Genomic DNA, 26,492 nt, shown 5'->3' with positions numbered 1-26,492 from the left:
TATGCAATCTCAAGTTGATTTATTCATATGATTGTTTATGACCGTCCTCAAGGATTGATGCTGTTTGGGTACAATTTGCCATGCATGCAACATTTGCAGGTTAAAAATGCACTCAATGCAGAACATCCACTATGTTTAACCTATGATAGCAGGGTTTCCACTATAGTTGGCAGAGGCCACTTTCCTGGATCCTTTAATACTATTTTCTTGTGATAAAGCATGGTTCCCTTCATTTCTCTCTCTCTCTCTCTCTCTCTCTCTCTCTCTCTCTCTCTCTCTCTATATATATATATATATATATATATATATATATATATATGGCATATATATATATATGGCATATATATATATATATGCCATATATGGCACAAAATGCCATATATATATGGCATTTTGTGCCAATAGAAACTCTTTTACTACTTTATACAGAGAATGAAGTTTAGGAAGTTTATAGTTCCTGGATTGTTCTGGAACATTTCCCTGTGTTGGCAAATCTGTTTCAAAAGAAGGAAAATAATTTTTGTAGATCAAGGAACAAATTCTGTTTCCCCAGATTTTCTTAAGTCATACAGCACAGAACAAAAGCCATTTATGTGTATTGGTTAATTATATTTATATTGTCTTCTATTACTTGTTAAGAATTGGTTCTTTTTTTCCTCCTTGTCCTTGTATGTTTTTAAATTAAATCAGAGTAATTAATAAGTGGAGGTAGGTGAGAGGTTATATGTGTTAACGCAGGCATGGGGTAGGTGTGGGTTTTGCTACTGATATCCACAATACAATTTTGAAGAGTTCTTGGTGTATTTATTCTCTGGAACCAACACATATTGGTGAACAGCCCTGGTTTGTGGCCTCAAGAATCCTTACCATCATCTAATGGGATCTTGTCTGTGGTGCTGAGTTTCTGTAGTGCTCCAAGTGCCTCCCTTTGTAACGCCAGGTCAGAGGGAATCCCCTTTTCAATTATTCTGAAATTTTACTGTGTTGCACTGCATTTCCGCGGTGCTAAGATCACCTACAAAGCACATTCCCGGATGGCAAGTCCCACCCATCCTTGGGACAAGGGAATCTTTGTAGGCGTGCTAGCTTCTAGAATGTCCCGAGCACACAGCACAGAGCTCCAGCCTCCTGATTGCCAAGGGAATCAATGGTTGTTGAGAGAGTTGTTCTGTTCTTCTAAAGCTTCCCGTGCCTCTGAAGTAGAGCGTGAGTGCTGCATTCCATGCCCATCTCTGAATTTAGTAGGGCATTGGAAGTCGCCTTTGTTGGAGCGCACTTCCAAGGTGCTTAGAGCACTTCAGAGCCGCAAAACAGCTGCAGGAATTTTCCTCCCCACTATGAAGTTTGGAAGAACCTCTGAAGAATGTCATCCTTGCCGGAAGGGAGCGGGTGAACACACTGTCCATGTCGTGTGGGTTTGTGCCTGTGCATGGAATTAGTCCTTTATCACATAAATATATGTTACATACAGGCTTGATTCACACAAGTTGGCAGCTGAATCCATGAGCAAGAGAGATGAGCAAGAGAAAGTGGCTACGTTGCCTGCAGCGTGTGCAACACTTCCACTTTACTCACCAAGCCACAGTTGTCTCCTTTGTGGATTGCGTAGCGCATTGTACAAGCCTGAAGCACATGCAGGAGCAAAACATGAGTTGCTGAGTAAAAGCGGAGCTGGCAGGTGCTGTGCAGGCAGCAAATTCACTTTCTCCCATCCAAGCCCAACATCTGAAACTTTGTTTATTCTTTTGAGGTTATGCCATTATTTCAGTGAATTTGACTTGAGTTGCAGGGGATGGGGGTTCCGATGAATATAAGAACTCTCACTTTTATTCTTTTTACAAATTTACCATCAAATGTCCTCATCAGAGTTACATTACTCATCAGTTAGGTACATTGTGAAAGAGAATTATAGTTTCATATCTGCAGTTTGAATTTTCATGTGTTAATTCATTGAGGAGCCTGGAAAAAAAACAGAGGCTTGGGGAAAATACCATGCAGAAATATATGAAGCAGCTATTTAATAAATTGTGGTGCAATGTCTGGATCTGATACCACATCAAAACATTTGCTTGGAAGTAAATTTGATCTACCAATAAATAACCATGATTAGGTTTGCTGTTGAGCAGTGTGCCTGATTTGGTTATAAATGTGCTAACTGGTAGATTTTTGTTTCTTGCTTTTCACTGATATAGCCTGCTTGATTTTATTAAGGTGAGGTCTCAAAATTCATATCATAATTGTTTTAGCATATATTTTGAAGAACTGCAGAAATTTCCCTTAGCATATAATGTTGTTATATTTAGCTGATTTTGAATAAAATATCAATTTTGCATTCCCAGAAGAGAAGGGAAACTCTGCTAAAAAAAAGCCACAAGGTATCAGCAGAGGTTGTTAGGCTACTTAAGTTGCCATCTTTTCAAAATGCATGCAACTGTACACTTGTGACTTAATTCAATATCTGAAATATCCTATCATATTTCTGTATGAATCTGTATTTATGGTTGAACTCTTTGTGCTAGAAGACTTCACCATATCCTATCTGTGAATAAAAATTGTACAGATAAAAAATTGTATTATAAATTGATTTTTATATAAATTAAAATTTTATTTTTTTCTTTGAATAGTGATGTTTAGATTGTACAGTTACTTTAGAAAGTCAATAAAATAAGAAACTTAATTGTTGTATATAAACTACTGTTGTGATGCTGTGATCATCTCATTCTTGCAAACCTAACTTGAATCTCAGAGGGAGTCTATATATAGGATACATGTACAGGTCAGCATCTCAGAACTGAAAGGCTCTTCAGAGAATATGATACTTTTCCTAGAAGGGGGTAACTTGAGGTATATGCAGACCTTTTCCCCACACGTTCTGTGAATGTGTGAGGGAAATATCAGGAGCACACCACTGACTTCTCCTCCAGTTTATTTATTATTTATTTATTTATTAAAACATTTTTATGCCGCCCCATTCGCCGAAGCCTCGGGGTGGCTTACAACGTTAAGTTAAAAAATAATTATAACATTAAATTAAAAAATACAAACATTAAGTTAAAATGCAAAAATAACAATATAAAATAAGTCGCCCTGGCCAGATGACCATGACTTGTGACATGCACATTTGCACACAATATGCATACAATATCTGTGCATGTAGATGTGCTCCTGGAGGGGCCCTCCTTACAAACTGGAAGACTTGGCCATTCCTGACTGTACACATCTATAAATGGGTACCTCACAACACACACACTGGCAGCAAACACAGGGCTGCCAGGCGGCATGGCCAGTGCATGCAGTGCTGCCAAGGGGATGTATACCCACCCCCCAAGTGTTCCTTGAAAGTGTGTGCAAGTCTGCTAAATCTTGCCCACTCCTCAAGAGTTTAGTTAAAGAAACTTAAATCATTTTCAGCAATATTACTGCCTATTATTATTAGTATATTTCAGGTAAGGTCCAAAGAGAATAGAGATTTCTCCAAACTGAATTGGGCTGCTTCCAAAGTTTCAGGCCTGCTTCAACAATTAACCATTGTTCTTGGACTTGCACTAGTCCAAAGGAAACTACAGCTGCTACTGTAGTCTTCATAGTACTGACATCCATGCAATAGACAAGGTCATAGAATAGTGGAGTTCGATTAGGCTAGAGGACCATTGGGTCCGACCCCCTGCTCAGTGCAGGACTCCAAGTTAAACCATCCCTTTCAGATGGCTGTCCAGCTGCATCCTGAATGCCTCTAGTGTGGAAAAGCCTACAAGCTCCCTAGCTCTTGGTTCCATTGTTGTCCTACCCTAGTAGTCAGGAGGTTTTTCCTGATCTTTAGTCAGGATCTGGCTTCCTATAACTTGAGCCCATTTTTCCATCTTCTGCATGTTTAGCCTTGAGAAGAGATCCTGTCCTTCCTGTTTGTGACAGCCTTTCCAGTACTTGCGGAGTGCTATCACATCTCCCCTCAGTCTTCTTTTCTTGAGGCTAAATATGCCCAGTTCTTCCAGTCTCCCCTCATAGGGCTTGGTTTCCAGTTCCCAGATCCTTGTTGCCCTCCTCTGAACCCTTTCCTGCTTGTCTGCATTTTTCTTAAACTGTGGTGCCCAGAACTGGGCACAGTATTCCAGAGGAGGCCTAACCAGTGCTGAGTAAAGGGAAACTAGTACTTCATGTCATTTGGAAGTGACACTATGTCACTTGCAAATGCAACCCAAAACAGCATTTGCCCTTTTTGGAGGCACATCACATTCAGTTTGTGATCTACAACAATTGCAAGATCCTTCTCACTTGCATATTTTTGAGCCAAATATTCTGCATCTTGTACCAATGTATTTGATTTTTTCCCCTAGGTTCAGAACTTAGTTTTGTCCCTCGTGAATTTCATTCTGTTGTTTTCAGCCCAGCACTCCTACCTATCAAGATCACCTTGAATCGTCTTTCTGTCTTCCAGCTGTCCCACACAGTTTTGTGTCATCTGCGAATCTGATAATTGTTTCCTATGCTTCCTCATCCAAATCATTAATAAAAAAGTGGAAGAGCACCGGGCCCAGGACTGAATTCTGCAGTACCTCTCTTGTTACCTCTTCCCAGTCTGAGAAGGTGCCATTGAGGAGTACTCTTTGAGTCCATATCTGCAGCCAATTTTGGACCCACCTAATAGTTTTTCTATCTAGCCCACTTTAAGCTAGTTTGCTAGTCAAGATACCATGGGGCACTTTGTCAAAAGCTTTGCCAAAGTCAACATAGATCATTTCCACAGCATCCCCATGGTCCACCAGGGAGGTTACTGTCAGGATCTGAATTACTCTGCAGCATCCCTCACTAGCCTCAGTTCACTTCTAGTTTTTGTCTTCCTCATGCCATTTCTGCAGTTCCATGTACCTGCCTGTATTCTTTGTGGCCTTGCCTTCCTTCCACTTCCTATACATGTCCTTTTTGGTTTTCAGATAACCTCTAAGCTTTTTGTGAAGTCACATGGTATTCTTCTCTTGTCGTCTACCTTTTTTCCTTGTTAGAACTGTTTGTAATTGTGCCTTTAGAATTCCCTTTTTAAAATTTGAAAAAATCCCCAACCATCTTGGGCTCCTTTTCTCATTAGAGCCACTTGCCATAAGACTTTACTTACCATAGTTCTGATACGATTAAAATTGGCTTTCCTGAAAATCATGGTACATGCTTGGCTATATTTGACTTTGCTTCCTTTAAAATCAAGAATTCAAGTCTGGCATGGTCCCTTTCCCCCAGAATTCCCATAGTTGCCACTTTGCCCACTGGGCCTTCCCTGCTGGTTAGTATCAAGCAAGCTGTTGCTCTTGTTCCTTTTTTCACTTGGCTGTTGAAGTTACCAGCAACACAGACTGTTTGTAAATATTAGGGTGCAATCCAATCCAAATGCTCAGAGAACTTGGAGGATTGTGGTCATACTGTGGAGGGTAGGAAAAATACAGAAATGACCTTCGGCTCCAAGCTCCTCTTGCCAACTCGCTGAGATGCTTTGGAGTGGGAGGGAAGGAGACTGAGGTGCCACTAAGTTACCTCATACCATGGTGGGACTTGTCTCCCCGCCCCCACCTGCCATTCCCCCCAAGAATGCTGCAAAAACCCAATGCCAGAGTCACATGTGTGACTTCGAAGAAGCAGCCAGTGTTCTTTTCCGTGTTGGGTGCTCAGAGACCCAGCCAGAAGGTCAGGTTGCTCTTCCAACCTCATAGCTGGATCTCCAAAAGATTTCTGTGGCCTTCTAGAGGCTCTGTAGTGTCACTAGAGTTGGGCTGCCTCTGTATTGATAACTATGTTCATAAGACCAGCAGTAACTCCATTTTCTATTCACTAAATATGCATCACATGCAGAAAGCTTCATTATCTGGCCTGGTGCTTAACAGAGGGGCAACTGCTTCCAGGGAAACCTATTTTTTGAGAAAGGAAGGAAGTTAATGTACTGGACTCTTATTTTTTAAAAAAAACCTGCTGTATTTAAAGGGCAGGTTCAAATGCTGCCTTGGACAAAAGGGGTGACTGCTACTGACAGCTGTAGAAAGTCCCAACTGGAATGAAAAAGCTTATAGATGTATGGGACATTATCTTATGGGATCTCTCTTATTTGCCTTGTTTGGATAGCAAGAAAACTACCATTCCATTTCCATGACAAAAGTAACATAACCACATGTTATGCAAAACACCAGGGCATTTCAGAAGCTGCGCTATAGTAGTGCAGGAAACATTTCCCAGTGGTGTGATAGGGTGCTGCTCTTGAATGCATCTGAATATTTGGAACACAGCCCAGCTATGTGAGGATCACAGGAAGTCCCATGTCACTAGGAAACTCTCGCATGCATTCAGATATTACAACTGTGTGGAATTGCCCCACAGGGAAGCATTCCTATAGCAGTTGAGATTGTGAAAGGGATGCTTTCCAGGTGTGGCAAACACAGACTTTTATTAATGTAGTTGCCTAGATCCTCAACTAATAGCATAATATCCTTTGAGACATCACCGGACAGCAAATACTGAATCAAATAAATTACATAAATGGAAGTAGAAGATGGAAAAGTGTATTCTTACTACCAAAAGACCTGGAGCTGAATGCAGTAGGGACCATGCACTGTTAATAGTAAAAATCAGAGTAAAGCCAAAAAAAGGTCACTAACAGTAGTACCAAATTACAATGTTAATAACGTTCCTGAGGAATTCAGAGTCCATATAAAGAATAGATTTACATTACTGAACTCAGTTGACCATGAGCCAGAAGAACTGTGGATTGAAACCGGAAACATTATTAGGGAAGAATGCAAAAAGACAATTCCTCTAGTAAAAAAGAAAGACAAGATCTTAGATGAATGATGAGAGAAACTCTCACACATGCTAAGGACAGGTGAAAAGCAAAAGGTGACAAAAATATTTCATTCATCGGGTAACCCTGCGTCAGAGACAAATTGATGGCACATAACAACACAAAGAAACAAAGTCCAGCACTTTCTGCAGGACTTCACCGTGAAACACCTCAAACCACCAGGAGTTCTTACAAAAACTTAGTCTAAATTCCTTTTCTTTTGATTTGAGCCTGTTGGTTCAGGTCCTATCCTCTGGAGCAGCAAAAATCGAATTTGCCCTTCATCTTTTGGGACAGCTGTCCAAGATGATTGAGAATGGTGATCCTATTACTTCCCAGATTTCCCTGTCCAGACACTTCTCCAAAAGGCATGCACAACCCGATTCACCCCTACCGTGTTTCCCTTTAGTAATACTAAAAACAAACAAACAAACAAACGAAAACAACGCAGAGGCAAAATGCTCAAATGCTTCACTGCTTCCTGCCGCGATCATGTCAGCAGGCGTTTCTTCTGTGCTGGCAAACCAAACCAGAGCCTTACAAGAAAGGAAAAAAGACTGGCACAAGCCACCTTAACGAACAAGCAGGAAGTGAGGGGCTGGCCTCTCCCACCAATCGGGTGGGAGGATCCCCGTGATCGCCGTGCGGCTCCGTAGCCAAGGGAAAGGGAAGGGGAAATGACGGGTCAGCCGATGCTGCTACTGTGCGGGGGTAGCTGGAGGCCCGCAGCGACACAGATGGCCCCCCTTTGGACCGATGGCTGATGCAAACCTCCCAAGCGGTCCGGCCGCGCGCGCTGACGCCCTGGAGCACGACGGCGGCGATCGCCCGGCGCCTCAGACGCTCGGCTGCAGTCCTGGAGCAGCATGTGCCACAAGTGGGAGCGCAGGTGTTGTAAGGCTCCCCCTCCCTCGGGCGCGGCGGGAGGGAAGAGAACCCGTTGGCGTTGCTTATTTAAAGGAGTGGTGCCTTGGGTCTCCATTTTGCTGTGTAGACTTGGTTGTGTTGGGTCTCCATTTTGCTGTGTAGGCTTGGTTGCTGTTGGGTCTCCATTTTGCTGTGTAGGCTTGGTTGCTGTTGGGTCTCCATTTTGCTGTGTAGGCTTGGTGTTGGGCTTTGTTTTTTAAGCAAGGATGTGACAGATAGCAACGCCTTTTTGTAGTGGGACGGGGTGTGGGTGCTTGAGAAGCTGCGTTTGTGTTTGGATCAGGGAATACTGATAGTTCAGGAATCTTTCAGCAGGTTGTGCTGAATGTACATTGGATTTGCCAGACGAGTATGTACTTCAGAATGAACTCTGAAAACCTTGAGCAAACCAGCCAACCAAACCTGGAGTTTTCCAATGAAAAGCATCAGGATTTTCCAGAAATTTAAGGCGCTCCTTGGTCAATCAAGTTCTTTGAGATGCATACAATGTACATACAACTAAAATTACAATCTATAATTTCCAACCCATTATAGTTCTAGGCTTTTAAGGTTTGTGCATGGGCATCATTTTTCAAAAGTGATTTATACTAGCTATTTCAAATGTATGGAAAACAGCATAGTTCTGTTATCTGTTCTCCACATCATGCCCAACAGAATGACATTTGAGGAAAAGAAAATGAGTGGATCATGTGCCAGGAGCCAGTGCTGTCAAAATACTATTGCCTTGATTTTAAAGTAGTAGCACTCGCCATGCGCTGCTGGGGGCAGTTATGTGGACTGAGAGTCATATGACCAAAGCCATTCCAAGCTCAGCTGCCAGATGAATCTGGGGAAATGTTGCTGTCGGCCCTGCTGTTTGTTTCTGTGAAATAGGACTGGTGGTGGCTGAAGCATTGGCAAGTGCTTCCATTTGACTGCTGGATCTAGATAGTAGTGAAAGAGTGTAGGGATACACTGCATACAAACACAGCTGCATCCCATCCTCGACTGAGTGAGTGCTGGGCCATTTTTCACCTTCATTGCGAAAGCTTTCTTTCCCTTCTGGAGCGCATGGCAGCTGTTCACTTCTATCCTCAGAGCAGGGTGGGGACGAATCTGTCTTCTGCCTCTGGTGGCTGCAGTGACACCAACTTCAGAAACCATCCTTCCACCTATCCACGTATCTCCTTCCTGGTGAAAGTTGCTTGAGTGTGCAAGCGAAACAGGCTAGAAACTGGTGTCACGCACCGCTTTAAAGCGTTCTATTATTCTGTTACTTTGCAGATCTGCCAATATTTTTCTTTGCAGAATGGCATCAACCACTCTGCTAAAATTCCTGCAATAGCACTGACCTAAATGAATGAGCTATGTAGACATGATATTATTAGCATTATACATATTATAGATCAATTATTTCCAAATTATCCACAAGGCAAATAACTTGGAATAGCCTGTTATTCTATTTCAAGATAATTTAACCTAATCTGATAATAGTGATAAGACAAAAATGTAATTGTCTGATAATGGATTCCTGGGCTGCACAATAACTCTAAGTCATTGTAGCAAATCAGTTTGGGAATTGTGGCTTTAAACACAGCAAAAATCTTTCTTAACACATTCTACTGTTATTTCCTCCTGTTTAGAAAGAAATGTTACTAAGAGATCCATCACAGAATTTTCGGCACAGTTACCAAAAAGAAAAAATCATCAAGAAGAACATACAGGAGCACTGCGAACCTGGCTGCTTGCTCTCCTGAATTTTTAGCAACCATCCTTTTTGCCATTTGGCTTTAGGAGTCAGGGACCCCGAAACCTATAGCCAGTTAACGTGGAAAGAGCAGTGCAGCCAATCAAGCAGCCAGGCTCCAGCCCAGTTTGCCTTATCTCCCTTTGATCAAATTATGTAGCATAAATCAACTGGGACATGGAAGAATATTCCTTGCATATTGGCATACAAAGCCAAAGTCCCAATTCCAATTAAAAAACTTTATTGAAGCTGAAGAAATTTGATCAGGGAGAAATCAAGCAAGGAAAGAAATAGGTTTGCCTCTGTAGAGCTTTTCCCCGAAGGGTTACAAAACCAGATTCCAACTTACAAGTGAGTGGCAGCATCATGGATGACCCATCAGATGGGAGGCAGCCCTGCCTTGATTCTGTGCAGCACGGTGAATGGAGCTTAATATGAGGGAAGAGAGCCTGCTTAGGAATGTGGAAGGGAGCTTGGAGGTAAACTGCACCAAGTCAGGTAGAATGTGGGGAGCCAGTATTGCAAATTAGGAAAGGGCAGAGAGATAAAATAGCATTAACATTGTCATGGCTAACTAGAGCTCAAGGCTTTGTGGGTCTTCCTGCTAGGGGTTAGAAGTCACTGGAAGTCTGTGGCCCAGGGAAAATCCGTGGAGGGTGTGAATAAAAATATTATAGGTTAACGCCCTTCCTAGGTAAGGCCTGCAAAGTAAAGGAAGGCTTGGGGAAGGTGCAGATTAATCCCACCCACCTTCTCCTAATCTAATTTCTTCCTCAAGACAGCCAGTGTGATGCAGTGGCACAGCGCTGAGACTGGGGCAATTCGGATTCCAGTCCCTGCTCAGCCAACTGGGTGACTTTGGGCCAGCCACAGACTCTCAGCCCAACTTGCCCCACAGGCTGTTGTTGTGGGGATAAGATTGAAGAGATTGATGTAAGCTGCTTTGAGATATACTGTATACTGTGTATACTGGCTTGTCTCACATGTGTTTAGCTAGGCTGAATGGAGTAACCAAGGATTCATAATTTCAGACAACTCTCCCAGTCTTTGAAAGCTTTCCTAAAGCAGCATGACAGCACCAAGCCTCGCTGTTGGTTTCAGACAGGCAAATGTTGCAGGTTTTCATATCCGCCCCACAAAAGCTGCTGAAAGAGAAGCATGGGGAGGGGGGTGAGCATGTGGGCAAGGTAGCGCTGCTTTTCTCAAGTCACTTGTGCTGGGCTGCCCCATTTTCACCCTCAGTAACAACACAGACTGAGTTGCTGAGGGATCTCTTGGTCCAAAACTGGTGAGAGCCAGCCTGGTGTGCTGATGAAACTGCTGGACTGGGGTTCAGGGCACCTGGGCTTGAGGCCCCGCTCGGCCATGAAGCTCACTGGAGGACTTGGGGCCAGCCGCTCACTCTGAGCCTAACTTCCCCAAGAGGGTTGTTGTCTGGCTAAGACAGGTAATGGGAGGAGAGCTACTGAAGCCACCTTGCATTCCTCAGAAGAGGAAGAAGGTGGGATAGAGATGTAACATCACAGTATCAACAACAGCAGAAATGCAGGCATGAGGAACCTCAAAGATGGCCACAGGAGCTCCCCATCTGGCCAGCTAACAGAACGGTAATCTCTTCAGCACAGGTCGTGGTCTGAAAGAGTGGTTGAGGGAGCAGTTCTGTGACCACCCCCTTGAGCTCTGTGAGGACACCCGACTCCATGATGCTGCGTATGTGGGGGACTTGCAGACCATTAGAAGCTTGCTGCAGGAAGAGAGCTTCCTAAGGTAAATCTTCATTCTGTGGCATCTGAACATGCAACCAAGGATCCATTGTCCCCGTCTGCCTCGTGTGGGCAGTAATTAGCAGAGGAGGACAGGGATCAGCATCGTGCCTCCACCTGCTCGCCTGTGGGTTCCACCTCTCTGATCAATACTTGCCATTTTGGCAGAGCTCAAATGACTCGTGGGCTTCCTGTGGTAACAGTTCAGGCATTCAGCTGTAGATTAGTACTGGACAGATGAGCGTGAGTACACTCAGTGATGAACTGTGCCCATGTTTCTCTTTCCAAAATGAGAAGCATGAAAAGATCATTGGCATATCTCCCCTCAGGATGAGAGTAAATAGGACTTAGGTGGCACCACCTACATCATCCAAGGTTTAAGGTGGTACTGTTTCACATTTCTAGCTTTTTAAAGCTTTCTTCTGGTGACCCCAGTTAATGTCTTTTATATAATACGAGAGGGTGCATGGAGACATTCCTTCAGCAGCTAGCAACAGGGAGAGTACAACTTGTCTTCAATTTCTGCCCCATGCTCCTTCAGAACCGTGCTGGCTCACAAGGTGGCAGTGAGGCAAACTCCAGGCACATTTGCAGATAGCTGAGTTGTGCTGCTTTTGCCTTTCTTCAGGCGTATCAATGAGAAGTCCGTGTGGTGCTGTGGTTGGCTGCCTTGTACACCACTGCGGATCGCTGCCACGGCTGGGCATGGAGATTGTGTGGAATTCCTGATCCAGAAAGGGGCAGAGATTGATCTTGTGGATGTGAAAGGACAAACAGCCTTGTATGTCGCTGTTGTGCACGGGCACTTGGAATGCACACAGATCCTTCTGGAGGCTGGCGCTGACCCCAACGGGAGCCGTCACCACCGCAGCACCCCCATCTATCACGCTGCTCGGGTTGGCAGGGCTGACATCCTGAGAGAGCTGATCAGGTAAGTACCAAATCATTTTACATCTTCGTGAGATGGGCCAATTACCTAGCATGCAAATAGAATAATTAGGGAAAGGATCCTCAATGTGCTAATTACAACAGGCAGCAACGGCCAGGAAGAGAGGAGGGGTGGAGTGGGGAGGGAGCCCAAGGAAATAGAAACTTGCAGGGGGGAAAGCCAGAGTATTCCTGTATGCAGCTGGCAGAAATTCAGAGTCTTTCCCAACATTGCACTCTGCTTGTTTGTGTAGAACATTTCATGAGCTGCCTTTCCACCTAAAAGGTGATCCTCAGGGCAGCACACTCTGGTTCACTCCACTGTAGCCTTTCCGAAGGCCAGTTGCCAGAGGTGCCCATCGTTCAGTGAAGGCAACATCAGGAGGTACCTGACACACATGAAATTCCTGTCACTGATCAAAACAACACAGACCAAACATTGACTTCACAGTTTTTTCATTTGTGTTTATTAAATATGTTTACCCTGCTTTTACATCCATAGAGGCCCCTCAAGGCAATAGGTCAACAATACAGATATTAAAAACAGATAAAATACGTTTCACCACTACAAGTAAAACTCCATTCTGCAAAATTCAGGGAGAGAAGCTCAAAACCAGAAGCAAACCGCAATGAAAGCACCAAACAAAATGATCACTTACTGCTTGGTGTCTTAACCTTGCAGCTGAAGGCAGAAAAGGAGAGAACTGACCAGGCATTCCTGGGCAAATTCGGTGTGTCACCACCGAGGAGGCTCTGCCCCACTTAACTCCCTATCATATCTCAACTGTCTGTGAGATACAGAGCAGGGCCTCTTGTGAAGATTTACACTCTCAAGTCAGCTTGTAGGGAGTGAAGAGTTTATTTCAATGGGAAAGCTTTATGCATTTATGCTTGAAGTGTGAATCCACTGGAAAACATGCGACTTAAAAGTGGTTAACTTTGGCTGGATGGTGTTTGATTGGGACCATTACGTTTGCTACCAGTTATGCAGCTACAGCTAATCCCAGTTCTTTAGCTGTCATGCCTGCATGCCTTTTAACTGTCAGAAGTGCTTCCTGGCATCCAAAGGGAACCTTGCTTCCCTCAACTTGGCTCCATTGGAGCACATCTTGCCCTCCTCTGCAGGGGAGAACAGGTCTCTACCCTCCTCCATGTGACACCCCCTCATGTACCTATAAGTTGCCCACAGATCCCCTTGGAGTCTCTTTTTCTACACTCATTAGTGTGTGGAGGGGAGCAAGGATTGCTGATGGCCTTCACTCCACTCATGAGGGTCAAGCCCACCCTTGCCCCACAGCTGCCCGCCTCAGTGGGTAGCGGCTTCCCTTGCTCCACCCTGCCTCTGCCTTGAGCATCAGCAGGGCAGGGGCAAAGCTTCTGGCAACCACCCCACGTGCATTTGGGCAATTTGGGGACTGGGGTCAGAGGCCCAGCCTCTACAGCAGCGAGGTCTGTGGCCGCTCTTGCCAGGTAGCCTTGTGAAGGTGGGACTGCCCCGGGGCTTCTCATGATGTCTAGGGTTCAGTAACGGCAAGCCCCGGGTAGCTACTGATCCTACAACAATGTGGGCTTCAGAGCCACGCCAAACATTCCAGGGAGGGTTTATGCAACACAACAAGCCCCCATGGTTTATGTGGCAGGGAGATCTGTGGCCACAGCAGGCAGGCTCCCTTGCTCTCTTGTGCGCCCCCCCCCCACCGCCTCCCAAGGGCCAGAGCAGGGGTACCACAGCTTATTGGGCAGAGGCAGCCTGCTGGTGGCCATGCTCTTTGCTCCTCCTCCATTCCTCTCTCTTGTGGCAGCAGAAACCGAACAGAAAGGGAAAGCCTTGCATGACACCCGAACTCCCCTGCTTGTCTGTTGCCCCTAAATAGCCAGGCTTACAAGCCAGGAAAGAAACAGGACTTTGTGGTGGCCTATGGATCCTCCTCTTGGGGCGAAGCCAACCCGGAGTTTGGAATTAGACTTCATCAGAAGCTTTCCATTTCTGATCTCCTTCCCCTGCTGGTGTGAAGGGAGAAGTAAACAAACAAACACAGAAGCAAGTCAGCAACGATTGATCAGCAGTTCTGGCTTATTGCCATGTAAGAAGAGCCACAAACCACACAGGGCTCCAGATTTAATCAGAGCAGAGGCATAAGGGTGTGTGCCATCTTTTCTCGCAGGCCATTTCCCCCCACAAAATGTTGCCTCAGTTAAATTGTCACACATGGGAGAAAATATATCAGGGGCACATATCTTTTCTTCTGCACAGGGAAAAGCAGTGAGAGCAGGGCAATTTATGAATTGACTTTCCAATAAATGGATTAGCTCCCAACACCTGACTGACTTGACAGAAAAAAGCACCTGTGCAGCCATTTGCAATGTACAAAAGCTCTTTCTCTTTCTCTTTTGGGTAAAGTAGTATGTGACTCAGCTTAGAAAAGTCAATAGCATGATGGCTACACTCCAGCCCTCCACCAGGCTGTCTCCAAAGGGAGACCAAAGGCTGAGGAACCCTGAGGGCACTGACCCCGTGACGGTGGCCCCAGCTGCCTAGGCAAGAGGAGCAAGGAGAATTGGTCCAGCGTCCCACAATTTGACAACCCCCTATGGCTCATCCCCCGTGATGGGTTTTGCTGAACACACTCAGTAGTAGTGAAAGTGAATAATGACATGCTCTCCCTCTCTCTGGCTTTGAAACGTGATACTCTCAGAGTTTAGAAAGGTGACATTCTTCAGCTAGAGAGATGGGATAGTAGTTCAGAGTTTTAATATAAAGGTCAAGAAAGCTGTGAGGTGGCTGAAGAGAGGGCATTTCTCAGAGTGCAGGAGCTCTCGTGGAGGACTGAAGTAAGGTTAGCGGCTGTGCTGTTTCCTGCAGGAATCGGTTTATTTCCACTGTGTTCTGCTTGTATGTCTGAAAATAAGCAGAGGAGCCATATGTCTCCAGGGTAGGCTCTGCTGAAAGAAACTGGAGTGTGTTGAGTGGCCTCTGGAATATCATTATTTGGGAAATGTAGTAACAGCATTTCATCTTTAAGCATTTTCTGTCTGTAATCCTGTAGGTACTTCCTGAGCCTGGGAAAGATAGTGGGAAGTTCTCAGGTGTGTGTTTGAGGGTCAAGGGGAAAAAAAAGCTGAGAAACAAACCCTGTATATGACCCCACTAGGTTTGAGCCATTTCATGATTTCATGTGCTGTCTGAATGCGCAGCTTCTTATATGCAGGTATGACTAACTTAGCAAGGAACTGTTCATGCCCTTCAAAATGGCATTTTCCAAACTCTGCAAAGAGGAACAAGCCCTAGAGACAAAAGCTGGACATCTTAAGAAAACTTGGCCCAGAATACCAACCTTTACTTATTAACTGGCAGAATTATATAATTAGAAAAGCAGAAGCCCTCCTTTCAGACGCCTTGGATGGGAAGACATAATTATTCCTCATTCATTTAATTGCTCCACGCAGACATCTTGGAGACTTCTGCTTAGAGTGGAATCCTCTCCCTGGACAGAGCCAAGCCAAGCCAAACACTCTGCTGGTTGTGCTGCATTTTGGCTGGATCATTCTTACGCCTGAGTTCTTTTTCTTTTTAGCTTTTATTATGTACAGAATGGCAGCTGCTTTCCTACACTAGTTTGCTGGGCGTTTGACAAAGACTTCAAATAGTCCACAGAATTTATATTTCAAACCAATACATTGCTTCAGATGCTTAGAGGTGGGGCTGGTGGAATCCTGCTGTTCAGCAGTAAAGAAGGAATGGTATTTGGCTCCTTACTTGAAAAGGAGGTTTTGTATATCTTATATTTTGCCAACGCTAATTGTCACATCTCTGGCATGTGTGCACATATTGATTGCCCTCTGAGAATGAATGAAAGATGTGTAAGTGGCTCTCCAGAAGACAACAAAGTAAGACGTGCTGGTATTCATGTGAGCACCCAGCAGTGGGAAAGGCATTCCTAAAAGGTGGAAGATGCAACAGACAAGCCAGTAAAGGGGGCAGGAGGATGCTGAACCCTGCTGACGCACAGGACCGCTTTCCCCAAGTTGGTGCCTTCCAGATTTTGTGCACTTACACTTCCATTAGCTCGTGCTCACATTGCAAATGGTCACAAATACTGGGAGTTGTATTCCAAAGAATCTGGAGGGCACCAGTTTGGGGAAGTTTCCACTAGCCCATACGGAGAACAGCGGTGACATCCTGTATTTTGCCACTGAAAGAAGCAGCCTGCATGTATTAATTCATGCACTATTGTATAGCTACATTCATGTCAGCCTTCTTGGAAAATGGCAGCAATAGAATCAATGCCAAGGAATGCGCATGCCTACGTAAGTTCATGCCCACAGTGCCTCACAGAAGTGTTCATCCATAAATTTTCCATAGTTTGCTGAGTAACAACCTGGAGTTGAAATTGATTTAAGTGCACCTTGACAGTGTTGAACATCAAATGGGAATAATGCCAATTATTATTTCAATTTGAGGCTGGAAAACAACACACATGGAGAAGTCAAAGGTGTGGCAGGGAGTAGTTCTGCAAGGCACTGTAACTGGGCTTGAAAAATATATGAGTTCCAAGGTTCTTTATGCATCAACCTTTTAAGGGAGTCCAGGGCAAATCCAGGATTAAGGATTACTTGTGCTGCTGTTACATAACATTGAGAACTGAACTGTTCTCATAACTGTTTATGGAACATGACAACCTGTCATGGGTAAAAGACTATAATAGGAGCCAGTTTCATGTTGTGTGAACCTAGACTATTTCCCACAGGATAGTTTTCTGGACCAATAGAAAGACAGACAAGTGGGTCCTAGATCAAATCAAGCCAGAGCTTTCCCTAGACGCAAAAATGACTAAAACTGAGGCTGTCGTACTTTGGACAGATCATGAGGAGGTAAAAACTCACTGGAGAAGAAAAACATGTTAGAGAAAGTCTAAGGCAGAAGACAAAAAGGAAGACCAAAAATGAGATGGATTGAATCCATAAAGGAAGCCACACCCTTGATCTTAGAAAAGCTGAATGGAGTTGTCATGGACAGAACATTTTGATGGGCTTTTATTCATAGGGCTGCCCTAAGTCGGAGACAATTTGACAGCACATGACACATTCCGTTTGCTCAGTGGCAAGCCATCTTGACAAACCATGGCTTGTTGCTGGGGTTGCTTTATTTACCATGGCTTGTTTTGGTCCAGGCAAAAGACCACATTGTGTTCTGTAGGCTTTTTAAGAGTTTCTGCTGGGAAACACAAAAGTTCTAAGTAGGGAGAGCTGGTGCAATCTTGGTCCCTCCGGCCTCTCACATTCATCTGCTTAACTCAGCCTTGCCCCAAACGTAGTTTGGGGGAGTGGAACAGAAGGATGCAAAAATATGGCAGTGTAACCTCTGAAGAGAAACCTCTCTGATACATTGTGGTTTACTCTTAATAAAATCTGCCAGATTTTGTCTACCCTTTTATCTAACCTCTTCCAAAATCTCTCCTGGTGCTCTTCTGGCATAGCTCCTTGCAAGAGCTAAAAATGCTGGATAGAAGGGTTGCGCAGTACTTGTGGTGGTGGTGGTGGTAGTAATGGATTATGTATGGTGGGGGCTGTGGTGTACTGTTCTGTAGAAACATAACGAATCAGAAGGGGCCTCCTGGGCCATCTAGTCTGACCCCCAGCTCCAGCCAGCTCTGCTCATGACATGCCTACCATGTGCATGTCTAGCCTATCCTTGAACACCTTCATCGATGGGGCCTCAACCACCTCCTGTGGAAGCCCATTTCATACCCTTGGGGTCCTAACTGTCAGGAAGTACTTCCTGGCATCCCCTCTGAATCTTGGTTCCTGGAGCTTTGCTTCATTGGAGCGCATCCTGGGCATCCTGCCCTCCTCTGCAGGGGAGAACAGGTCTCTACCCACCTCCGTGTGACACCCCCTTACATACCTGTATGTCGCCAAGAGATCCCCTCTGAGTCTGCTCTTCTCCAGGCTGAAAAGACCCAGTTCCCTCAGTCTCACCTCATACGGCATCCCCTGCAAACCAGCCACCAACCTTGTGGCCCTGCGCTGCACTGACTCTAACCTGGCTATATCCTTCCTGTAATGAGGGGTTAAATCCTTCCTGTAATAATCCAGTATGATGGATAGCACTTGTAGGCATCACTGTATCCCTGCAATATGGTCACCTTTCAATTAGCTTCTTATATTTCCCAAGACAGACACAGAGCACATGCAGGTTATTTTGCTTTGGCAAGTGGACACTCCATGCAAGATTGTTTTTCATTTTTCCCATAGAGGGCGGCAGAATTCTGCTCATCTCTAGGGTCTTGGCATTGTTTAGCTGGTGTTCTGATTAGTGAGGACTTTCTAACTTTGTATGTGAAAATCATCCTAGCAAGCTGGCTACTAGTACTGTCAGCACTAGAAAAAAAAATATTGATTCTTGTCCGTAACTCCATGCCATGAAAAGTAGACAGTTGGGACTGCTCCTGGAAAAGGATGTATAAAAGCTCTTTCTTCACCCCATTCAGAGTGTTGCACTGCTCTGTACTTCCTTACAGAAGAAGGGAAATAATTTGTTCTAGAATACATTCTTGTTCCCTAGCAACTAACAATAGGCATACCATTTTTGGTGGGCAAACTCTGCAGCACCACAAAAGACAAAGGCAGGGCGGTTTGACTACTGAAGAACGTTCCAGCCTGAATACAGGAAGCCACTCTGGCAGTGGAGAGTACACGTGGATCTGCCTTTTCCAGCATGTTTACCAGAAGGCAGATCTTTCTGTCACATGAGCTTCGTGTTTAAGCTATAGAAAGAGTGAGATGTAAGAGTAGCGCTGGGATGCTAGTCAGGGCTTGCCCCAGTTAAGGACTTCCTGGCATTATGTACCCAGATCTTATTGCAGATTTAGCCTGATGGAGGGAGGGCGGTCTCTCGCCCACACTCACACACTCCGCTGTTCTGGGAGTACAGCACATCCGATCCAGCTGGGGCAGATGTCACGCTCAGCCCTTCTGGGCTGCTTTTGTCCATCAGCGAGAATTCTGAGGCACAGTCTTTGTCTAGCTGGACTTACAGGAGATCACATTTGTGAGTTGCTAGAATCAAGAAGCAGCCTAGCAATTCACATGCGGTTGCACAAAAGAACCTTTTAAAAGGAATTCTGTTTTCTTTCCCCAGATATGGCGCCGATGTGGATGTTAATCATCATTTGACCTCTTCCCGACAACTCACATCCCTTGTGGTCTGCCCACTGTATATTAGTGCAGCCTATCATAACCTCTCATGTTTCGAACTGCTTCTGCAAGCAGGAGCCAACCCAGATTTCAACTGCTGTGGCCCAGTAAACAATCAAGCATTCTCCAGGAGCTCTGCAGCATGTGTGATGGATGCAGTCTTGCGCCACGGCTGTGATGTGGCTTTTGTCAGCCTCTTAATTGACTTTGGTGCCAACCTGAATCTGGTGAAATGGGAAACTCTGGGGGAAGAAGCAACAGCAAGGATCAAAGTAAACCCAGAAGCCATGCGGGTGTTCAAAGAAGCCAGGAGTGAGTAGAAAAAGTTCTTTTGGCACTTTTAGCCCTGTAAAATGAGAGCTTGATGAACGAAATGCACATGGATTAGCCAGATTATGTGCTGAATTTTCTTGGGGACAGGATTTACTTGACTGATGAATGCTAGAAAATATTTTCTAATATTTAATTACAAAATTAAATAGCATCAGATTACAAGAGTTTAAGGAAGAGGTTTTTTATTCAGAAAGCATTTATATGCTACTTTTCATATTAATTTCAAGGGGACGTCACAAACTACAACCAATTAAAAATCCGTACAATAATACTTTCTAGCAAAGCATCAGTAAAACAAAAGTGAAACAGCAGGAAATAGCACAGCCATAAATTCCATATAAAAGTCAGAAAAAAAGCAATCAATGTTCAAAGGCCACCTGAAACGAAAACCTGCCTCATCTGCAGAAAGTTAGCAAGGAGAGAGCCAAACGGGTCCCATTGCAACGGTCATATTCTGTGAGTTTGATGGTGGCAAAGCCCTATGAAAAGAAAGCTATTAGGCCTTTCGCAGGGGTCACAGGGAGGACTTGGAATGGGGCCTAGAAATGGACTGGCATCCAATTTGACATGATATTCAAACCTCGGCATTTGTAAAAACAGTCAAGCCTCAACTTTCATGGGTTCAACTTTAGCAGATTTGATTATTCACAAGTTTGCCATCAATAATTAAATAGGATTTTGGGGGTGGGGGGAGCTTCGTAGCCTGCTGCAAAAAATTGACATCACCGTGGAGAAAGAGAAAACGAAAGGGGGGGGGGCCTCCAAAACATGCCCTCTTGTCCCACCCATCTGGAGCTGGAAACCCCTCTGGCATTTCCTTGGTGCAAAGAGGCGGCCCTGGTGGGTGAAAGGGAGGGCGGGGAATAAGAACATAAGAATGTAATAAAGGAAGAAGGGGAGCCCTGCTGGATCAGATGGAGGCCTGAGAGAGAAACGGAGAAGCAATCCAGGACTCATGTGGTCAACTGTATTAAGAGCAAGGTTGGGGAAGCCTGGAGGTATTTGCATTTTTTCACTTTCATGGGGGTCCAGCCCCCAACCCCCGTGAATGTGGAGGGCTGACTGCATTAACTTACTGCTGTCAATAGGTTGCCACATTGTCCAGTAGCCAAGGTTTCTAAATTGGCTTCAGTGTTAGTTCCGCATACAAGGAATTACAGTAGTCTGCAATGGCTGCAGTATCAGATGGTTAACTATGAGCAGCAGTCTACAGCAGCAGCAGCTGCTTTCTTACAGATGAGAGTAACTCACTAGCTAACCGATCCATTGGATTTTCCCACTATCATCTGTCTTACCTGGACTGCACTTGTGTATTATCGTCATCCAGTTACTCATTAAGCAACACAAACTCTTTGTCACTTAGACAAGAAATTGATTCGTGCTGAACATAAATGTACTAGAATGCAACTTATTTCCACTTCAATTGAATTGGGCAGCTCCAATATTAGAAACCAATGTGACTGATTTTCACAGACTCAAAGAATAGTAGAGTTAGAAGGGGCCGGAAGGCCATTGGGTCCAACCCCATGCTCAGTGCAGGACACCAGGTTAAACCAATTAATTGATAAAGGCTGAAAGCATTTACTTTAACAAATATTTAACAACGTTTGAATCTTAATGTACAGGCATTTTGGCTTGTTGGACCAAATTCCCATCTTGCCCTCACACCCACTGGATTGGCCTTTTTTGGCAAGAAGTATGATTGTACCTGCTAAAAATGTGTAATTATTAACAGCATGGTCCTCAGACTACAGCCCGTGGGCCAAATCTGGCCTGCCTCAGAGGTTTTGGACTCGCTCGGAGAAAACGATCTCCAAGTGAGTCCAAAAGCTCTGAGCCGGCGCAGGTGTACTCAGTGGGGAGATGGCCACGATTGCGGTCACGCTCGTGCAGAGAAGACGGGCACAATCATGGTTGTGCTTCTGGGGGGAAGATGGCTGCGATTGCACCCGCCTTCCCTGCACAAGCACGCCCACAATCGCTCCCATCTCCGCCCCCCCAAGCATGCCAGCGATCAGGCCAGTCTCCCCCCCCCTCAAGCACACTCGCGGCCATCTTAACCCCCCAAGCACAATCGCGGACATTGTAGCTACGTCCCTTGAATATGGACATGCTCTTCCCCACCTCATCTTGGACTTCTGTTGCAGCCCAAGCAAGCAGAGCAAACATTTTGTAATGTTTGAATTATTTTTTAAATTTTAATTATTTTAATTATTTTTTAAAATTTTTTAATTTATTTTAACTTTAATTAACTTTTAATGTGCAGTGTGCATAGGAATTCATTCATATTTTTTTCTAACTGTAGTCCAGCCCACAACAGTCTGAGGGACAGTGAACTGGCCCCCTGTTTAAAATGTTTGAGGACTCCTGATTAACAGTGTCCAAAGACTGCAGATGGAGCAGAGGAGAAAAATTTTTTATACTGCCCTCATAGCCATAGGGCTTTCTGGGCTCTCATATAAGTAAAGTCAGATCTTAAGTACTTGGTTTGCAGAGGGCATTCCTGTGCTCATTTAACTTGAGAGAAAATGGGGTCAAGTAGACCGGTAAGTACAAGCAATCAAAATTGGGGCTGCTGTCTGTAAGGACTGTCTTAAAAATTGAGGTCTGAGATGACAGTTCCACTACTGGTAAATTCATTAGTTGCTTAAAGGAAAACTGTTATTGCAGTTCAGAGGCTTAGGGGGGTTTATAACCTTTTTAAAGTGTTCTTCCCTCAGCAAGAGAAAGAGTGGCAACTTCACTAGACACAGAGTGACAGTTTTATACCCTGGTTCATTCTTCTACTCTCTTACTGTCTGTTTCTTGTGTGTTTAATTTCAGGGTGTCCTAGGAGTTTGATGAGCCTGTGTCGTGTTGCAGTGCGGGGGGCGCTTGGAAAACACCGCCTCGACCTGATACGTACTCTCCCAGTCCCAGACCCTATCACAAAATTTTTACTTCATGAACAGTAAAATCTGCTATGATGATACAGAGGAAAATTTCCTTTTGGGGTGTCCATTTTTAAGAGTGAGCTATTGAGATAAGAGCAGTACTTCCTTAGCGCTGTTCAATATACGCTTTGGTCAATGCCATGAAGATTCTTTTTTTGCCATACTACCTCCATTACTTACTCTTTGAATGTGGATTTTAGCAAGTGCCAGCCTGATGACTAGGATATGATATAATGCCTCAGTTGAAAAAGATAGGATATGATCCTGTAAGTTAGTATAGGCAATGTATTTATTATTTTGTTTACTTTTTAATATTTATTGAAAATAGTCATATGCTGCTTATTCAAAAACATCTGAAAGTAGTTTCTGTATTTATTTAGATTCACACCTACCTCTAATGAGGGCTCAGGATGAGTTATAAACAGAAAGTAGATCCTCTGGAAGGTTTCCATTGAAATTACACGCATAACCTCCTTCGTTGATTTTATTTTGGTTTCAGCCTTTCTTCATATCTTAGCACACAACCATCCCCAGCCCTGCTGCCATCTACTTCCTACTCATGAATTTCAACCACAAGCTTTTTCTCACATGCAACATTTGCCATGGCTTGGAATTGCACCGGTGTGATGGCTGCTCTCTATGATGAGCCATTTCTGGAAAGCAATTGATGCATGGGCTAGCTGATACCAAACCGCTTTTGCTGCAGTTCAGTAAGCCAGCAAAAGGAATGTGTTACAGTGACATAAAGACAAACCACATGGCTTGCTTAGAGCCGCCACCATATGAATTCAATTTTAAGCAACTCCCACATGGTAGGCATTATGTGTGAAACATGCCTTATCTCAAACCCACCTGTCCAGTTCTCATTCATTATATATCTTCTTCCTGTTCCCTAATAGCTATATCTTCCCCAAAACCACAATTTGCACAATTTTCTGTTAAATAGGTAGGTGAGTACATAACCCAGTTCTTTCAGCCTATTCAAACAATCACCAGAAAGACCAAAGACTCTTTTGGTTTCCAGAGGAAAAACCAGCATTAATAGCATTGATTCCCATTAGTGAAACCTGCAACTCTGTGTAGTTATGCAGCTCTGATGGTTAGATTGAAGAGCTCCTATGGGATTTGAAAGCTCGTGTACCCTGCTCCAATCGGAGTTTTGTATGTCCTGATGATACAGATGCACCACAAGCTTATTATGGCAGGTGCTGGGTCTCCTCACCCCTGAGGCCCCTAGAGTGGTACCATTCTCCATTGTCGCTGTCCTTATTACCAGCAATTCTGGTATTTCTGTGCAACTTCTTTCAGCAAGTTGGCACACTGACATTCTTCTCCATTTGTAGCACAACTCAGAAACAGAAGTACATGTTGTATGAATGAGTATAAAACAAGCCCCATCAGTTAGAAACCACTATCGTATCGGGTAGTGCAAGATGGCTGGTTGGACAACATCTAGCTATGTTCAGCTTGGCATAAGTAGACAAAAATGTATTTTGAAGATCCTCCTGCTCAACACAAGACAGACTTCAGAAAAACCTGCATGCCCAGGGATGCAGGTTAAATAAAATGTGCAGGACAGGATTTCTGTGTACACTTCTGCCACATATGCAGTTTTAACACTTGCGTGCCCACAAATATCTGACTAAGGCTCTTGTAGTCCTCCTTGAATAATTGACTGGTTCTACTGAGCAGAATCATTACATTCCCTATTAGATATTTCCCCAATGTAAATAGAGTCACTAAACAGTAACAGTGCAGCCCTGTGCATTTCTGCCCAGAAGGAAGTCCTGCTGAGTTCTTTCTACCAACAAACTGGCCAGCAGTTAAAGTTCTCCCCTGCAGAGGAGGGCAGGATGCACTCCAGCAGAGCAAAGCTCAGGGAACCAAGGTTCAATTTGGATGCCAGGAAGCACTTCCTGACAGTTAGGACCCCAAGGGTTGGAATGGGCCTCCATGGGAAGTGGTTGAAGCCCCATTGGTGAGGGTGTTCAAGGATAGGCTAGACATACACATAGTGGGCATGTCGTGAGCAGAGCCGGGGGTCAGACTAGATGGCCTAGGAGACCCCTTTGGACTCGCTCCGTGTTCTCACAAAAAGTTGAATATAGAAACAAAGCTTAGCAGGCCTCTAAATTATGTATATTTGCAAGATGAATCACTAGGCCAAAGAGACAAGGAATGTGAGAGACTGCACAAAAGGGATGGGTTTGGGCAATTTAAATAAGTGTGAATGAAACTAATTTAGCAACATGGTAGAGAACACAGGCATAGGCTGGCACATAACTATAGTTATTTTGAGTAGAATGGGCAGCCACACGTGGCCTATAAATTCTGAATTTCTGCATATAACCATGTAACTGAGAAGCAGCAGCAGATATCAAGCAAGAATTCCTATTTATTCAAGGACTCTTTTTTCATTTGAACTGAGATCAATTTTAAGTTAATTTTAGATTGATTCTTTTGAGGTTTTTTAAAACAGGCAAGGAAGCAAGATAATATTTACTTAGATTACAGTTCATGAAAATAAGATACCTAAAGGAAGCAAATTCTAGCTTTTATAAACGCATCTCATGTAGGGCTGCAGCTTACAGACCACTGCCTCCTTCCCATTGTAAACTTAGAGTCAAACCAAATGGTATAAATAAATATGAGATGTGTTCCCTTCTGTCTCCAGAAGACATTTCAAATCTTCAACCTTCCATGGTGCTCATGATAGGCTCAAGTGCTGCATGCCTTGTTATTTCAAAACCATTCTTAACATTTTAAAGTTAAGCAAGTGGCATTATTTGCCAATGAGCAATACTTGCTAGCGACAGGAACTGACTTCTGCTAATGTATTTTGTGGCTACTGCCATAAAAGAATTTCAGCAGTGATAACTTCTTATTCCACGTGCATTTTAGAGAAACCATTATGCTTAGCTGCACACAAGAGCCCTGTAAAGCATGGGTCCTCAAACTACGGCCCGCGGGCTGGATCTGGCCCACCATGGCCATTTATCTGGACCATCATAGCTCGACGTGCGCACGTGGCGAGGTGCCGGCTTGCTTGCAAGGAGATCGTTTTGGACTCGCTCGGAGAAAAGGATCTCCTTGTGACCAAGCTGGCACCTTGCCAGGAGATCCTTTTCTCCGAGAGAGTCTAAAACGATCTCCTTGTGAGCAAGCCGGCCCCGAGGCACCGGCTTGCTTGCAAGGAGATCGTTTTGGACTCTCTCGGAGAAAAGGATCTCTGCCCACGCATGTCCCTGCCTTGCTGCGCACTCACGCACCCCCCCCCACCCCCCGCCCATACCACCTTGGCGGCCTGCGCCCATCACTGGCACTTTTCATCTGGCCCCCTACTCAAAAAGTTTGAGGACCCCTGCTGTAAAGCATGCGTACACTGACTATGCTGCTGCACTCTAGTGGCTCCTAGCAGGAAGACTTTGTTGTTGCTAGTCGCAAAGTCGTGTCCGACCCATCGCGACCCCATGGACAACATTCCTCCTGGCCTTCCTGTCCTCCACCATCCCCTGGAGGCCACTTAAGCTCATGCCGACTGCTTCAGTGACTCCATCCAGCCACCTCATCCTCTGCCGTCCCCTTCTTCTTTTGCCATCTATTGTTCTTTCCTTCTCATTAGGTGGCCAAAGTATCTAGGAACAGTATTAATTTTGTATATGACTTTTTACTGGAAGGAAATGTGGTTATGCTTTTCATGAAGAATTGACAGTCAACTATATGGCATATGACTAGCATTATCTTGCCTAAATAGCATAGCAATGATTGTGCAGGCCCGGAGTGCACCCTTGGGGTCCAAAAAGGTGGTCATGGGACACCATTCATTTTGGACTATTATGCCCACACAGGCAGGGTCTCTCCAGGACTCCTCT

General features: G+C 44.5%; 1 protein-coding gene across 2 annotated transcripts; it reads left to right on the top strand.

The window, feature by feature from the left end:
- Positions 1-7,503: 7,503 nt before the first annotated feature.
- On the top strand, positions 7,504-25,692 carry ASB1 (ankyrin repeat and SOCS box containing 1). 2 transcript variants are annotated; one of them, XM_044432037.1, is made up of 5 exons: positions 7,504-7,703; positions 11,093-11,234; positions 11,859-12,161; positions 19,299-19,666; positions 22,511-25,692. In XM_044432037.1, exons 1-5 carry the CDS (start codon positions 7,571-7,573, stop codon positions 22,639-22,641), a joined length of 1,077 nt encoding a protein of 358 aa, XP_044287972.1. In that variant the 5' UTR covers positions 7,504-7,570; the 3' UTR covers positions 22,642-25,692. The 2 variants fall into 2 exon arrangements, with proteins under 2 accessions (XP_044287972.1, XP_044287973.1); XM_044432038.1 differs by having other exon boundaries at positions 7,557-7,703; positions 11,088-11,234.
- Positions 25,693-26,492: the final 800 nt, after the last annotated feature.

Source organism: Varanus komodoensis, unplaced genomic scaffold (assembly GCF_004798865.1).
Source record: "Varanus komodoensis strain SLA01 unplaced genomic scaffold, ASM479886v1 scaffold23, whole genome shotgun sequence".
NCBI lineage: Eukaryota > Metazoa > Chordata > Lepidosauria > Squamata > Varanidae > Varanus > Varanus komodoensis.
The sequence above is the reverse complement of the archived record's forward strand: the minus strand, read 5'-3'. Positions and strand labels throughout refer to the sequence as shown.

Excerpts from the sequence above, each read along its gene's own strand:
- ASB1 (XM_044432037.1), top strand. The coding sequence starts at position 7,571 with ATGGCTGATGCAAACCTCCCAAGCGGTCCGGCCGCGCGCGCTGACGCC. Across the intron at positions 11,235-11,858 it reads CAGGAAGAGAGCTTCCTAAG|GCGTATCAATGAGAAGTCCG; the intron begins GTAAATCTTCAT and ends GCCTTTCTTCAG. Across the intron at positions 12,162-19,298 it reads ATCCTGAGAGAGCTGATCAG|ATATGGCGCCGATGTGGATG; the intron begins GTAAGTACCAAA and ends TTCTTTCCCCAG.